General features: G+C 36.8%; 1 protein-coding gene across 3 annotated transcripts in view; it reads right to left on the bottom strand.

The window, feature by feature from the left end:
* Grm8 (glutamate receptor, metabotropic 8) overlaps nucleotides 1-17,732 on the bottom strand; it is a 703,494-nt gene that overhangs the window by 109,450 nt on the left and 576,312 nt on the right. For all 3 annotated transcript variants that reach the window (XM_013019942.1, XM_013019941.1, XM_013019943.1), the window contains one exon: nucleotides 10,537-10,673. In XM_013019942.1, the coding sequence (XP_012875396.1) occupies nucleotides 10,537-10,673 (137 nt within the window). The remainder of the gene's footprint in view (nucleotides 1-10,536; nucleotides 10,674-17,732) is intronic.

Raw genomic sequence — 17,732 nt, 5'->3', positions numbered from 1 at the left:
GATAACAGTAAAATAAAACAATAAAATAATGAAATAGAGTATTTTGTCAAAAGGAAACATGCTTATTTGATATGAAAAACTAAAGAAAGATTCTAGTTAGGATAAAAAAATTTCAATAAATAAGCTGGAGGTAAAAAGCACATTTATTTAGTAATAATTAGAATGGCCAAGTAGCACTGATAATCAGCAATTATCTCTAAAAATAATCTTAAAAAATAAATGAATGAGTGAATCTTTCTAGGGGCCTGTTGTTAGCAGAGGATTTCTTTATAGTAACTGACACCACTTATAAGATGAAATCTATCCTCAAAGTTGACATCAAATTCTAAAATCTGCTTCTTGGGGAGACCTAAGATATTCATTTGGCTCCCTTAACTTATCATGAAAATTCCATGACTCCCTCTGTTTGCTGCCTGGTACAGTCCATTCCTTAACCAAGACGTATCTTTCTTTTCCTGTCCTTTGCCCAGAACATTCTAGATTCATTTAGCTTAAGTGTGACTTCCTCAACTCTTCCCTTCCTTTTACCTGAATTCTTTCTTCTGTGTTCTCACCTAGTCATTCTGTCTTCCTACTTCCTTTTCCTATGTCCAGTCAGTAATCAATTTCTGCCTGATTCAAATTCTCAAGAATTCCTTGGAATCCTCCATATGTGTTCTTAAATTTCATCTATGTTGCTAGGCATAGTGGTATGTGCCTGTAAATCCAGTTAGTTGGGAGGAAGAGATTATGCAGATTGTGATTCAAGCAAAAAAGTTAGTGAGAATCTATCTCAACAAATAAACCAGGTGTAGTGGCACACAGTGTAATCCCAGCTACAAAGGAGACCAGGCAGAGGCTAGCACAGGCAAAAGGTATAAAATCGTACTTGGAAAATAACTAGTGCAAAGTGGACTATGGCGTGTCTCAAGTGGTAGAGCTCCTATCTAGAAAACACAAGGGTTCTGAGTTCAAACTTAATCTTAGTACCCCTGGGAAAAGAAAAAGAAAAAAAGAAAAAATTCCCTATGTTCCTATTGAATGACAGTAATAAAAGCATCTTATTACATTATAAATCCTAGTTTCCCTATCTATGTTGTTTTGGGAGGTGTGTGTGTGTGTGTGTGTGTGTGTGTGTGACACAGAGAGAGAGAGAGAGAGAGAGAGGAGAGCACAATTTGGGCTAACCTGGAATTAAGAATCCTCTAATCTGACCCTCTGAGATGATTGGGATAATGCTGGGATTTGGGGTTTGTGCTAGCATTCTTGGAATGGGCTTTCTTTGAGTGCCTAACTCATAGGTTATGATAAACTTTAAATGTAAAATCTAATATAGTCAGAAAATTCCACTGAAGCCAACGCTTCTCAGCAGCTTCAAGAAATACTGGTACCGCAAAATATTCTTCACATAAAAAATAAATTTGAGAATTACTCAGTTTATTAACCAGTTCAATCCAGTACCCAATTTTCACTCAACCATGATATATATTTGCATATTGTAGCCTCTAAAAATTCTTACAGGAAAACAAAACAAAATAAACATCTCCTAACATCCTCCACACTCCTTTCACCAGAAAGCCTCACTGTGCATATGGAGCAGCCATTTAAAAGTCGATAGAACCAATGTTCTGAGAAAGGTTACTGAGAAAATGCTGACTGGGAAAAGAACTTACAGTTATTGTCTTAGAAGTTATTTCAGCCTTCGGGATTTTAACCATTTAAAAACAAATCTGTAAAAGAAACCATCTTCTAATGTTCAAAGTCCAAAAAGTGATCCAAATTCTGTCCTCTGGGGCCCTGTACCATAGCCATAGGAGAATGGTATTAACTTTCTAAGGCCAATTATTTCCTAACAATATCCTCAAGGATGCAAAAATGTTCTATTTGTCATGCAATGCTCACTAATTGCTTAGCCAGGCAGCAGGAGATTTATGAGTTCGTCTCAGGAGAGAAGTTTCACATAAAAATATGGGGAAATCTGCACAATGTTGACAGAGCTCTCTGTAGGCTCCACAAAAATGGATACACCTGTGCTAGGAAGGCGGCAGCATGGAAATCCCCCATACACACACACACACACACACACACACACACACACACACACACACACACACACACTTTCCTCCATGCACCAAATAAAAGGGCCTTGAACACTTGTCACAAATCACATAGTCTTTACAACTTAATGTCACTCAGATCAGTCCATCTAATAGACTAAAGGTATCAGGGACCCCTAGTTTTTAAAGGCACATTACAAAATTATGTTATTGCAAGAACAAAAAAAAACAACAATGTCAAACTCATTGTAATGATTTTGACCTTTTTAATTAGAAACAGCATAATAATTAAGGTTTATTATTCTCTCCAAAATCAGTCTTAATTTTTTCATAGGCTGCAGGTAGATATACTTCTTTAGATACCCTTAATTTAAAAATAAGAATAATTAAGCACATTGAGGTCTATGTGCCAGTATTGCTGTTTTGTAGATACACATTTGAGGCCTTAAAAGTATTAGAATAAATTTTGCTTCTGAATAAACAAAACCAATAGGCAAATACATTATAATCTAACTCTCAATATCTGAGATGCCCAATTAGAAAACAACAGATCTGGAAGAAATTTCAATGAATAGCAATGACTTATTTTGTGTGCATAAGAACTGAAGTCTTAAATGCTGAGTAAGAAATCATAAATCTATCTGAAGACTTTTCTTCTTTTTTTTTTTTTTTTGTCAGTCGTGAGGTTTGAACTCAGGGCCTGGGCCCTGTCCCTGCATTTTTTTGTTCAAGGCTAGTACTCAATCATTTCGAGCACTAGTTCCAGTTTTCTGGTGATTAATTGGAGGTAAGAATCTCACCAGGACTTTTCAGCCTGGCTGGCTTTTAACTGTGATCCTCAGATCTCAGACTCCTGAGCAGCTAGGATTACAGGCCTGAGTCACTGACACCCAGCACAATTAATTTTTTAAATTAAATTTGTTAAGGGATGGGAAGGGTAAACAAAGGAGGAGGCTACAATGCTTGATAAGAAATGTACTCACTATCTTGCCCATGTAACTGTAACCCCTCTGTACAGTATTTTCACAATAAAAAAATTAAATTTGTTGGGGTTTTTTTGTTTGTTTTTAAAAGCATAAGGCAGGGCATTCTGGCACACATCTATAACATCAGCTACTCAAGAGACAGAAAACAGAAGGATCCCAATTTGAAGACAATCCAGGGAAAACATTAGTGAGATCTCATTTCACATACAAGTCATGTGTGGTGGCTCATGACATCCAGCTAGATTAGTCTTCTGACTCCCCATTTTGCTTTCCACATCATCAGAGAGCTCAGTAAGGTCTGAGGTTTAAGAGCGATGCCTCAACACTGAGCCAAATAAGAAGTTATAACTAACTAACTCTGAATTCACAGCCTTATTATGTAATCTATACCTATCCAACTGTCATTCAACTTTTGTTATTCAGATATGTAGTTGATTTGGTTGGTTATATATCCTAGGACAGAGGGAAGTTGTTTTTTTTATTGAACATTGTGTCCATCTGTGGCTTATTATCCTGATTGAAAAAATGCAGTCACTGTTTCAGTACACATAATCATGGATCTTTGTTCACATTCAGTCAGCATGTTGGAATGATCTGGATATTATTTATGACATATTCAATAACTACTTATTGAGCACCTACTTTGGGTCTAGAAAGAATATAGTTAAACTTTAATCATCTTAACATTTGCTCGACATGTCAAAAAATATGACTTTACCAAATGCTTGTTAGTTTATAAACAGAGATAAAAGTAATGGCACCAAAATGACTTTTTTTGAACAGAATAAATTAGCATCTAATAAGTAAAATATGGTTTTGAAGATGAATCATCTTGTTACGAGGAAAAGACAAAGGATTTTCAGAGCAGAGTGAAAAGCCGGAGCTCCAGTGGCATTCAGAGTTCTAAGAGAGGAAAGGGAACTGACTTAAATTCATGCTTGTGGGAAAGAGGTGCTTACAAAAATCATGTCTTTTTTTCAAGTTTGCTTCGATTTACTTGATTCTGACTAAGGGAGAGATATACAATATTACTCCTTCACTTTAAAAGTCATAACTTTACTGTAAACTTTTATATGAACAACAGTATGAGAAAGCAGTTTTAAATGTAAACAGCTTTACAAACAGGGATCCAGAGGCACAGGTAAGCATATGACCTCTAGAATCCATAGCTTACATGTTCTCATACACTGTTTCAACCTCATTCAGTCTATCAAGTATAGTTTAATTGTCTTCATTACATCAAATTTGCTCTTGTATTAAATTAATGAGCCTAAGGATTTTGGTCAAAAACTGTTGACATTTATCCAAATCAATAACCCCCTCAGGCAAATGAAGATAATCAAGAATTCTGTACTCTAAGTGCATAAAGAAAAGCACAGTATAGTATGTATATGTTTGAATAATTATCAACAAAGAGAGCCATATATGCAATTAAAATATCACAGCAGAAGTTCTACAAGTCTGTAGCAAAACTGATTTAGTGGAATTAAATGCCAATGGACAGTTTGCTTAAATTTTTGTTTGTTCCCAAAGCAGTTGAATCAGGGAAGACAAGTTTTAGGCTCGTGAGATACAATCAAACAACTTATCACAGTGGATATAATTATTTTTATAACTTTTTATGCTCCCTACTCAAGACACAAGGGTACATGCCAAGAAAAGTCTTTTTATACGGCTTCCATTTTGATTTTAGCTCCTTAGCAGTAGGCTGGTTACTCTAACAAAACAAGCAAAAATTATTATTATTATTATTACATTTATTTAATACCAAATGTCAGCCCGTTTATGGGTCACTGTATACAGAATATCCCTTATGATCTCAAGAAATTGAAGAAATAGATATTATAGTATCCTGGGAGACCATAAACTTGAGTTTAAGAAAGGTTTCACAACAATGTACCACAGGGTACTCAGCTCACACCTGAAATGCCAATGCCTTTAATCTCCATTCACATTATTATTCCACCTTCACCCAAAGTTGTTTTTCTATGGAATGGCCCACTAAAAAAATCAAATCAGGTTAATGAAGCCTGTCTCTTACGTGTCTTACCTTCTAATTAATAAGTGTCACTAATAACTGTGATGAAGGCACCATCATGAAATCACTATTCTGTGCTATTTTATCTACTTCTAATTATTTACTTGAGTAGACAAAGAAGAAAATAAGACAAGAAAGGCAGCAAAAAGCTGTATCTCATTCCTACAGGAATCCAGAAAAGGTAGTTCTTTTTGAAAGCATACAGAAGAGAGCCCAGAGTTATGTTAGCCCATCCAGTAACCTCAATACACCTTCTCCCCATGGACTCAGAACAGCATATGGCTGTTCTTTCCACAGTTTGCCTGCTTCTGTTTACTCTGAACCTCTTGGTTATAGTACGTTTTGTAATCACTAACAAGGACCACCTGTCTCTTAAGAGATCCAGCCATGTCAAAACAGAGATCTAATTTTTCAGATTCACTTCCAAGTGGACAATATACCCTCTAGGTGTGGACCAAAATTATTGAAATGATAGCTGATACAAGATTACACGTCTATGTTAACTGATTGTAACTGACGCACTGAAAACAGATTTGTTCCATTCTGTAAGAAAATACAATAATATTCTGTACAATCAGGGCAGTTCTTTTGTGGATATACATGCCTCAGACATTTTCCAGGAAAAAGAATAATCTGCTGGTTTAAAAAATTCATTCACTTTACTAAGATACATTCAGAATAAATTGTTGAATTCCAATAGGCCTCATCATGTACTCTCTGTGTGCAAAATTTTACAATGGTTGAATTCAGCCAGAAAAACTGGGTCTTGGAAAACAAGAAGAATTCAGCTCAATAAATGGCTGATAAATGCTTACCATTGAGATTGTGAAGCCAATCGTAAATCTGGTTTAATCGAATAAAGAGAAATAGCACATGTGGAAAATAAATCCTCCTCTCCATTCCCTTCCTTTCCCCTACAATGATCTCAGCCAGTGGTTAGATCTAGAACCTTCTCCTTAGGTTTCCATCACACACATGTAGATTCATCTTTGTCTTCCTTGCACTGCCCCTGGGGACTAGCTTTGATAGAGTGAGTCTCTTCTCTTCCCATCCAAGCTATAAGAGCCCTAAGCGAGGGATCACATATCAACTCTGGTCCTATACCCTAGCATATCATGTGAGCACAGAATTAAGTAACCCAGCCCATTAAAAAATAACAGCCTAAAGCGGGGCACTTGTGGCTCATGCCTATAATCCTAGCTACTTAGGAATCTGAGATCTGAGAATCATTGTTTGAAGCCAGCCCAGGCAGGAAAGTCTGTGAGACTCTTATTCCCAATAAACTACTGAGAAAAAGTCAAAAGTGGTGCTGTGGTTCATGCCTATTATCCTAGCTATTCAGGAAGCTGAGATCTGAGAATCATTATTTGAAGCCAGCACAGGCAGGAAAGTCTATGAGACTCTTCTGCCCAATAAACTACTCAGAAAAAGTCAAAAGTGGTGCTGTGGCTCAAGTGGTACAGTGCGAGCCTTGAGTACAAAGAGGCTCAGAGACAGCTACCAGACTCTGAGTTCAAGGCCCAGAAAAAACAATAACAACAAAAATCCCTGCCTAAACTAGGCACCAGTGACTCACATCCATAATCCTAGAATACAGAAAAAAAATAATAAAGAACTGCCTACTTCTCCAGTCTACCTGAAGCTTTGTTCCTTTGATCACAGAAAATGATTACAAGAAAGAGCACTGCAATGTAGTCTTCCTGATTACTTGTGGAGCTGCAGTTTTACAGTAAAATGGTTTTATCACAAAAAATGATTAGTACGAAAGGTGATGGATTTGTTCATTTGAATGTTTTAATCATTCCATATCTTAAATATATGCATAATTAGTAGTAGTAGTAATAGTAGTAGTCATCAATTAAATGGTTTTGTGTGCTGGTCCTAGAACTTGAACACAGGACCTGGGTGCTATCCCTGAGCTTCCAAGGTGTTTGGGGTGGTTAATTGGGGATAAGAGTTTCACAGACCTTCCTGATGGGGCTGGCTTTGAACCAGTATCTTCATAGTTCAGTCTTCTGGGTAGCTAGGATTACAGACACGAGTCACTGGCATCTAGTACAATTAATTTTCTAATTAAAGTTTTTTAAGCATTAGGCGGAGCATTTGGCACATATCTATAATCTAAGCTACCCAGGAGACAAAAAACAAGAGGATCACAATTCGAAGGCAATCCATGGGAAATATTAGTGAGATCTCATCACCACTAATGAGTCAAATCTATTGCACCCTTGTACTACCCAGCTATGTGGGAAAATAGGTAGATAGATTGCAATAAGAGCCCTGTCCTGGATCAAAAGTACAAGATCATATCCAAAATATAAAACAATAAAAAGACTGCGTTCATAGTTAAAGTGTTAGAATGTTTGCCAAGAATTGCAAGACCCTGGGTTTAAACTCAAGTAATACCAAAAAGAAAGAAGAGGAGGAGGAGGAGATTATTACATGTATTAATGACTAAGATATTGATCCAGGCTCATTCCTGTAATTATAGCTACTCAGGAGGCTGAGATCTGATGATCATGGTTAAAACCCAGCCCAAAGAGAAAAGTCTGGGAAATTCTTATCTCTAATTAACCAGTAAAAAGCTGACATTAGAGCTGTGATGCAAGTGACTGAATATCTATCTTGAGTCAAGAACATTGTTAAAGAACATTGCTGGGGCCATGAATTTAAGCCAGTATCAGTACAGAAAACAAAATAGGATGTTGAAAACACACACACACACACACACACACACACACACACACACATTTCCTAAGTGACAGTATCTACTCATCTACTAGCATATGAAAAGAGACTATGTATTATCTTAAATGAAGTCTATATTTCAAGTGCAGAGAAATTTGCTACTATCAGAGATGGGTAGAAACAACTAACATAATTTCTCCACTCTGCATACAGGATCTCCTATTTCCCAGGTAGGATCATGAAACATGGAAATAATACCAGGTAATATTTCTGGATCTCATGTATGCCTGGCAATGAACTAGAAGATTTATCGTGCTATTTCAATTAATTTTTTTTTGCATCCCTATAAAGTGGCTGCTACCAGGTTTCCATTTGGGAGATATTGGGACAAGCTATGTACTTTGCACTTACTTAAGCTCTAAGCAGAATGTCAACAAATCAGTAGCTTTCTGAACACCCAGACCCCACATATAAAAATAGGTAGTTAAGGCAGGCACTGGTGGCTCATACCCAGCTGCTCAGGAGGCTGAGATCTGGGGACTGGGATTCAAAAACAGACCAGGAAAGAAAATCTGTGCAATCCTTATCTCCAAAAATGTCAGAGATGGAGCTGTAGCTCAAGTGGTAGAGTGTCAGCCTTGAGTGAAAAAGTCAAGGGACAGAGTCTTGGCTGCAGCACCAGCACAAAATAATTAATACTAATAATTAATATTACTACAAATACTGCTGCTGCTAATAATAAAAGTAGTTTACCCAGCTCCCAAGGAGAATTATTTGGTTTGTCTTGACAGTCCCCAGAATGCAATCCCTGATTTACAAACTTCCTCTCCACAGTCATACACACTATTTCCTTCTGAGAGCTAGCTACATTTTCACTGTTTCAGTACAAATAGCACCACTGGGTAGTTATAAGTGCTCATCACCACATGGGAAATAATTCTGACAAATTGTTTTGATATATTTTATGAACGATAACACAGTCATAAACATAAAACTTTCATGGGCCGTTAAATATACATAAAAGAGCAGCTTGAGATTTGATATGAAGTTTTACAATAAATACATTAGGCAAAAAATAGATGTGCGCATGTGTGCTTGTGTGTTTAATTATTTTAGGTATCATGGTACTATATATATTGTGCGTGCATTTCTAGGACATTGAATTCTGTTTGTGTGAATCCTCAATTGAACAGGCATTTGGGGCATTTATAAAAGTCAGATGAAAGTAACTTGCCTGGCTTAACACTTGTCAAAACTCTTTGTCATATTGAATAAATCTATGTTCCAAAGGGCATTGGTCCAAAAGCTATTGATTTTCAGATTATTCATAACCTGTGGAGTTTTCAAAGCTTTGTTTCAATAAATCAATATAAGTCTCAAAAGAACGAGTAAGGTCTCATGAAGCAGTTACAGTAATAAACTGTAGAGACCCAGGCTGACATATTACAACAGTTAGAAGCAGAAACTGTCTCTGCATTGCTGGATGCAGAGCTGTGATAATTATTAAGGAATCATTTCCTTGAAACGAGACACCTTCCTCTAAGTTCTGTAATCTCTCATCATCTCCGTGGCTGAGAACAAGGGTGAATGGTACTGCAAAAACAAATCACTTTGGGGGACATATTTGGACACAGCAAAGAAAGAAAAATATTCAAAAAATACCCACTGATGTTTCCTATGGGTTCAAACACAGGAAAGCACATGCACACACTCACAGGATTGAGGTAGCTTTAAGAATCAAGAGGAGAGAAAATAAAGGATGAATTAATTACACTCTGGAACAATAGAAGAATAAAAAGAACATATTTCTATTCCTGGTGAAAGCATTTGAAAAGCCCCTTACTGCCAAAAACAAAACAACAACTACAACAAAAGAAAACTCTAAGTCATATAGCTGGCCTAGTAAATTCTTTGGCACTAAGATCCTGTAGATAGTTCTGTTTCTGTAGCAGAGACAGTCGAGGAACCAACTCCTGTACTGTTCTTGGTTGAGTTATCGTGACACTCTCTCAGTGCCTGAAGATGACCCTTACCCTAGAAGATCCACTTTAGAGCCCCTCCACCAGCCAACTATACATAAAGACACTCCTCCCAGCTGTCATCCAGGTGTGCCCAGATCACTGGTTTCCCACTGACTCCTGTCAAACAAGATGGAGCCCCGCTACGGATGACTGATACACAGTCAAACCAAGTTCCCAGCTGCTTCAGGCAACACCCAGGATCTCCTTCATGTGGCTATTTCTAATAAGTGTGAAATTTGTGATGCTGAGACTGCAAGAGAGCCTGAGACAGGACAGCAGGCAGCTAGAAGGGCTGTTACATAAACTCACCACCGTCTGGGATCCATTGACTTTCCTACTATTGCAACTGAAAGAGGTGATAAAAATACAAGCACTGTCCACATCTGGCAATCGTTGTAGCCTTAAGGTGTCACCTTATGATGTAATCGAAGTGGTACAGGCTTTCCCTTAGCCTAAACACTATAATTCACTACAAATCAGCCAAACCCACCCTGACACATGTACATGCACTGGTGACCAAGTGCACACACATGCAGAATACAAGGCTTAAACCATGTATCTTTCAGAACAAAGACATTTTCTCTGAGAGTATTGTCAATTAAAAGGAGAAAGATCTCACTAAATCCTTAGAGATATGAGACTCCTCTAGAGAAGAATCACACACACACACACACACACACACACACACACACACACACACACCACACACACCACACATTCCTTCTTGACATCTGTGTATATTGACAGAGGTTTATACTGATACTTGCTTTGAGATGAAGCTGATTGGTCCAGTGCCCGATGACTTTGTATTCTGTACTTTTATTGGTTATCTGATACTGGAAGATATCATAACGTCCAGGAGCATCTCCGTTTTCATTAAAAGTGACAGGTGTACCAGCACTACCTATAAAGATTTAGAAAACAGTGTTAATAAAGTTTTAGTCAGATATAGCATTGTGTTTGGTTTCTTGTAAGGCTGAATGGTAGATTAAAATATACTGCATGAAGGAAGTGATACAAAGATCCTCTTCCCTGCAAGGTCATTCTTGATAGCATAATATTTTTCACATGAAAAGTAACCCCAGATGTCCACATAGGGATAAGATGAGCTTTATTATGCACATTAGAAACCAAATGACAAGAATCCATGTTCGGCAATGTGCATAGCAGATAACAAATAGAAGTTGATAGGTGAAATATTCGGGACTGGCGGTACGGGATAGCTGTTAATAGAGAAAAATGTAAATGTCTTGGTGTGTGACAGCTATTGCACAATATGAACTACAAACAGTAACTTGAAATTGGCAGTAGAATATGACAACCAGAATCCTGACTTGGACTTTATCTCAACTCCACTCTAAAGAAATTGTCCATGCTAGTACTTCTGCTTTGCTGCCTCTACCTACCCAGCTGACAGCAGCCCCTTTTCTTGGGGCCCATCTTCTCTCAGGAAACAACCCAGATGCCCCACTACTGATGAGTGGATCCAAAAATTGTGGTGCCTATATACAATGGAATATCATGTAGCCATTAGAAAGGACATTTGCAGGGAAATGGATGGAACTAGAGTAAATTTTTTGAGCAAGGTAAGCCAAGAACAAAGAGACAAATAGCACATGGTCTCCCTGATATATGCATGCTAAAGCCAAAATGCAAGAAGATATGACAAAATAAACAGGACTCGAGAAATGAAGGACAGCCACTCATTTTGTCCTATCATTACTAAATGACTCCATGTTCTTGACCATATATATGGTAGATATATGCACACAATGGAGGAAAACCAGGAGGAGGACACAGAATAAGTGGGAAACGGAACAGCATACAACAAAGGGGCCCATCAGCTGCATTGGACATAGAAGAAAAAGAACTAAGCAACCCAAGGACAGCGATGGGAAGGGAGGAGTGAGAGGGAAAGAGGGGACAGCCTACACTAAGCAAAAGGAAAGAAATGTAATCATCACCTGATGTGGAAGAAATAATTTGCATTGTCAAAACTCATAGAATTCACAAACTTTATGGACCATGATAATAACGATGTGAAGCTTAAAATGTGTTTGTGACTTTAACTAAGTATCACTATTCCACAATACTGTGAAATATGTGAAATTATGGAATTACTTAATCTCAATTTTTTTAAAAAAGTGAGAGAAGGCATGGGTTAGGAGCGATGGGTAACAATGTTGTCAGACATTTTGTACTCATATACTGTTTTGTAGAATGGGAACTTTTTGTACAGTTACTTAAAGATAATAAATATAGATATAAACCATAAAAAAGAATATTAGAGTCAATTACCAATCCATAATACACAGTTTTTGCACTGTGCTATCTCCTTTCCATGTTATGTTCTCCAAAATTATCTGTAATTGGCAGTTAAATATATCAACTTTTTATCATTCCATTTTCCACGACTGTCTTGTTTTATGTGTATAGTTAACCAAAATCAATCACTACAATTCTAAAGTATCTTTGCTTATCAAGCAAAATAAATGACTAACAAAATAGGTGATAACTTACAAAACACACATAATCAGAATCACAGAGCAAAAGTTTAAGGAGTTTGTATTTTTTAATGCAGGCATTTAACATTGTCTTCCATTAATTTTTTTTCCTCAAATCTGCACATCGTGTGAAATCTAGAAGGAGGCCACAGTTATGTGATGTTGTTAAGACCTGCTGAGCCTTTAAGACACAGTATAGACAGGACAAGTGAATGGCATGAGGGTCAGGAGCTAGATGACCCTTGAAGGCCACTCATCACCTATTTTTCCAACTAGTGTGTCTTTGCTTTGTCACTCTCAATAGAATTTTAACAATAAAGTACTAAAAAAAATAACATCTGTAACTTATTGCTGCTTATAATTTTCATTAATTTCTATGGGAAAAGGTTTAATAAACCAAACACAGAATCATAAATTAGAGAAGAAAATAGAAACTTTTTTCCCTACCCTCACTATTCTACGACTCCTTAGCTATTCAAGTGGAAGCCTGTTTGTTATCCTCAACAAAATCCATTCGCAAATTCTACTGATCTTAGGTAGATTTAACAGTTTTCTCGACTATGATGTTACAAGAATTTAAATGAGTCAATCCTCACCAAGTTCCTGGAAGGATGAATGAGGTAATAATGAATTACTTTTCATCCTGTATTCATTTTTACTAAACACCAACATGTCTAAATAAAAGGAAGATTGCACCCTTGTATGGTGGTGCATGTCTGCAATCCAAGATACTGAGAGGCAGAGATGGAAGGATTCATCACAAGCTTGAGTCCAGAGCCAGTAAAGTTTGTGAGATTCTCTCTCAAAAACAAAACAAAAGCATAAAAGCTTGGGGTGTGACTCAAATCATAAAAGATTAAAAGCTGGAGGCCTTGGATTCAATCTTCATCACACAAACCAACAAAATATCTTGCTAACTTTCCCAAAGCTGACCTCAAACTTGTGAACTCTCTGTCTCTACCTGGAGAGTCACTGAAATAACAGGCTTTTGCTTGAAAGTTGTTTAAACGACGCCTAAACCAAGGTTTATTAGCATTCAAGTAAGAAAGGGATTTCTGCCTGGAAAAAAATTGTTATGAATTTCTAAGTAGCGTGATCAATTCCTGACATTTATATTATCGCTTTGAAACTTTTTGAGGTCATAGGCTTCCTAAATAAAGCAATTTTTAATTTTTTTTGAGTCAATCCCCAATATTGTAACCTCCTTGAACAAATGACTTCTTATCTCCTACAACAGCTGTTTCCTTTTTTTTTTTTTTTTTACTATGATTCCCTAGATAGAAAAATGTCACTTCTGTAATGGCTTCCCATCAATGCACCCTTGTGGCTATATATACGTGCTGGCTCTTTCTACATCTCTATTCTCCTATTTCTCCATGGATATCTATGCATAAAAACTGCATTAACACAAAAACAAGAACTGTCAAATCTGATAGCACAAATATGATTTAATATAAAACAACATGAAATTTTTGCATCACATTAAAGGACAATCTGTGAAAGAAGTAATGAACCTCAACACATGGTCAGGGTCAAAGCCCAATCAATATCTATCACGTTTTAGAAGTTATTGCCCTTAGGGGGCTGGGAAGGTGGCTCAGTGGTAGAGCGCTTGCCTTGCATGCCTGAGGCCCTGGGTTCGATTCCTCAGCACCACATAAGCAAAAAGAAAAAAGCTGAAGTGGCTCTGTGGCTCAAGAGGTAGAGCGCAAGCCTTGAGCTGAAGAGCTGAGGGACAGCGCCCAGGCCCAGAGTTCAGGCCCCATGACCAGACCCAAAAAATAAAATAAAATAAAATGTTTGTTTTGAGGAGGGCGGGGGGAGGATGGGAAGGGATGGGAAGGGGAAACAAAGGAGGAGGCTACCATGCTTGATAAGAAATGTACTCATTATCTTGACCATGTAATTGTAACCCCTCTGTACAGTATTTTCACAATAAAAAATTAAAATTAAAAAAAAGAAGTTATTGCCCTTAGGTAAATTCTTTTTTTTTACTTTTTTTATTAACAAGTTTTTTTTATTGTGAAAATACCGTACAGAGGGTTTACAATTACATGAGCAAAGTAATGAGTACATTTCTTATCAAGTATTGTTGCCTCCTCTTCTGTTTCGCCTTACCATCCCTGCCCTCCCATCCACCCTCCTCCGACCCCCACCAAAGTTGTAATGAACCCCAAGATAGGGACTCAAATGGGTTTTCTTTCTTGTTATTGTTTCTAACATATTTATAAGATGATATCTTTGTTGCTTTGTATGTCCCTCCCCCATGGTATAACCCCTGTTTTCACTGTATTTGATGTTGGTATAATTTGTGGAGGGGAAGGAAAAAAAAAACAAATGGTTTACATAGGGATACAGGTGAACCCATTGCAATAATGAGATGTATAAGATGAGATGTTATGTCAAAAAACTAACTTTACAAGGTGAATTCTTGATGGTGTATTGTTTTTCTCCCCTTTAAAGTAATCAAACAGCAACTCTCATCTCAGAGGACTCCATGAGAATTATTAAGCAAATCAATATGTGTAAGTAAATGACAAGCTCTATGCAGGTATAGCTTTTTACTTTTGTTGTTTTATGACAATGTTGTGTTTAAGACACTTTCTATAGGCGAATATATGACCTCAGTGAGCAAGTATGGTTTTTTATAAAGTCTCTCTCCTACTAATCTTTGTGCCCTTTCAGCAAAATGTCCCATCTTCCTAAAGTCCCTTTCTCTGGATCTGTCATTGTGTGCTTTACCATCCTGTCTTTGAACAGCAAATTTCCTCCTTCTTCTCATAACCTTTTCTCTCTGATTAATTCGATCTAGGTATGGCCCAAGGGACATGCACTTGTAAAATCTGCCTCTTCCAAACCTGGAGCAGAGTACCCAAGTACCTCTTCCTTTCCTCACCCACTCCGTCAAAGCATGCCATTCACTTTACTCCACACACCTTCACCATTCATTGCATTCACCAGCACAACTTTTATTCACCAGGCATTTATAAAGAATTTACTATGTGCTAATCTATCCTGCATTCCTCACGGAACTGTAGGCTGGGTGAAGATAGAAGGTGTGTGTTCTCTTTGTAAGCATGCATCAAAGATTGCTCAACACTGAGTGAACCATTGATAACTTATAAGCAGGCAGGAAAAAGGCATCTTCTTAATTCTCTCAAGCAAACCCACATTCATCCTCTTCTGAACATTATGAAGTGATTTCTACCACTCATGTTTTATGTTCACAAATGAAGAGACTTCATCAGCCTTTTCTCTTTGTTATCAGGGTGACTTTGGAAACCAAAACAAAATGTGTCATATTTCTGAGTTAATTATTTGTAGCTGAAGCAGGATTTTATTGATAATCATTCTTGCATCTTCTTTTCCTAATCTGCTTTCTTGTCATGGGCTAATTTAACAGCTGAATTACTGTTAAGTAAACTCTCTTCATAAAGGCCTGCCTCCCTTGCATATTGACTCATCTCAAACAATTTCCCCATACACTGTTCTATGCAACAAAGAGCACCTTTAAAGACCATAAGAAAATCATTAATTGTGTACTGCTTTATACAGATTTCTCATCATCAAAAAATAACTTTTATACAAAATCCGCCACCATAAAAAAAACAAAATTGAGTGGCATTTTGTTCAGAAAATATTTCAAATGGCAAATGTCTCAATATTATTTGTTGATTTTTTATGGTTTAAGAAGAACACTGATAAGAAATATAACGTAATTATTCTCTTTGGATAGACAATATTCAGAAATCCATTTTATGCCACAAATTATGCTCCATCAGGTTTTCGTGTTTTATTCATTTCCATTTTGCACATTAGATATTGTATGTTTAATGCACATTAAATACTTTTAAGTTAATGTGCATTAAATACTTTTAAAACACTTTTTCATCCACGTGAAATTATAGAGAAATGGAAGCATACATGGAGTTTTGTGGTGTCTTTTCATTAATATAGAGAGATCTATATCTATATATGTAGTTTTTATAAAATTTACACAGGGATTTACACAGGGATTACAGTTATATAAGTCAAGTAATGAGTGCGTTTCTTTTTGAATAGTGTCACCCCTTTATTTGCCTTCTGCACTCTCCCACTTTTTCCCTCCCATCCCCACCCACAAGTTGTAGTTTTCAACATTGTGTCTAGTGAGTATCACCGCTGCATTTGTTCACCTTTTGTTCCACTCTTTCTGTGTTTCCCTTACCTTCTCCAAAACAAGAGACCTGTATAATTTATCATGTCCTGATGTATATTTTATCTTTTATCTCTAATGTGTTTACTTGTAGATTTATGACATTTTCCAGCTACCACAAATAAGGAAGACTATGCAGCCTAGGTTTCTTTGGGTTTAACCTACCTCTCTTAACAATTCCACTCCTGGAAATTTATCCAATAGACTATACTAAAGCTACCAGGACAACCACATTCATTGCAGCATTGTATACCATAACTAAGATTGGAATCAACACAGATGCTCCTCAGTAAACAAATAGATCTAGAAAATGTGGTGTATATATACACAATGGAAATCTATGCTTCCATAAAAATGACACTGCTCCATTCATAAGGAAATGAACTTAGTAAAAATTACATTAAGCAAAGTAAGCCAGACCCAAAGAAACATAGGCAGCCTAGTTTCCCTCATCTGTAATAACTAGAATATGTCTATAAATCTATAAGTAAATCCAATGGATAGTAAAAGACAAATAATTACACTTGGGCATGATTAATTGAACAACATTCTAAGTATTCCCAGTGAGAACATCGGAAGATATTCTTAGAAGAGGATCACAATGGCTCAATAGCTATGTGCATATAATTATAAAAGGATGTTTATTGAAATGAACTCCAAGAAATGGAAATGAGATTTTTTATTGTACTATTTGCAGTTATGTTTTCTTTCTTTTTCCCCTTTGGTTCATTCCCTTTTGTCACTGTTTTTCATTTCTATACCCTTTGTCTTGTATATAAGCTTATCTGATTTGGGAAGGGAAGGGAAATCACAGAAATGGTGAGACAAAGGGTGAACCAATCCAACAGTGATACTCACTAGATAGTACATTAGAAATGAACTTTACAACCTGGAAGAGTGGTGGATGGAATGTCAAGGGGAAAAATGAGAGAAAATCATGGTGATGGTGGGGGATAACCCTGTTCAAAAAGAAATGTACTCATTACCTGACTTATGTAGGTGTAACCCCTCTGTACATCACCTTTACAATAAAATTTAAGTATTAAAAAACCCTATTAACATTGACTGTAAAGAAAAATAAACTTCTGTTGTTTTAAACCAAAAAGAAAAAGAAAAAAGTACAGGATAAGGAAGATACTTGAATATTTCCAGTTTTCTGGAGATACTCTCCTTCTTGGTTTTGTCCATTAACAAACTGAGATGACAGTAATAGCTTCTCTTGGGGAAAGTATTTGAACTTAAAGGTTCTTTCAGATCACAAACC

This window comes from Dipodomys ordii, unplaced genomic scaffold (assembly GCF_000151885.1).
Source record: "Dipodomys ordii isolate 6190 unplaced genomic scaffold, Dord_2.0 Scaffold48, whole genome shotgun sequence".
Lineage (NCBI taxonomy): Eukaryota > Metazoa > Chordata > Mammalia > Rodentia > Heteromyidae > Dipodomys > Dipodomys ordii.
This window is presented reverse-complemented; position numbering and strand designations above follow the sequence as displayed.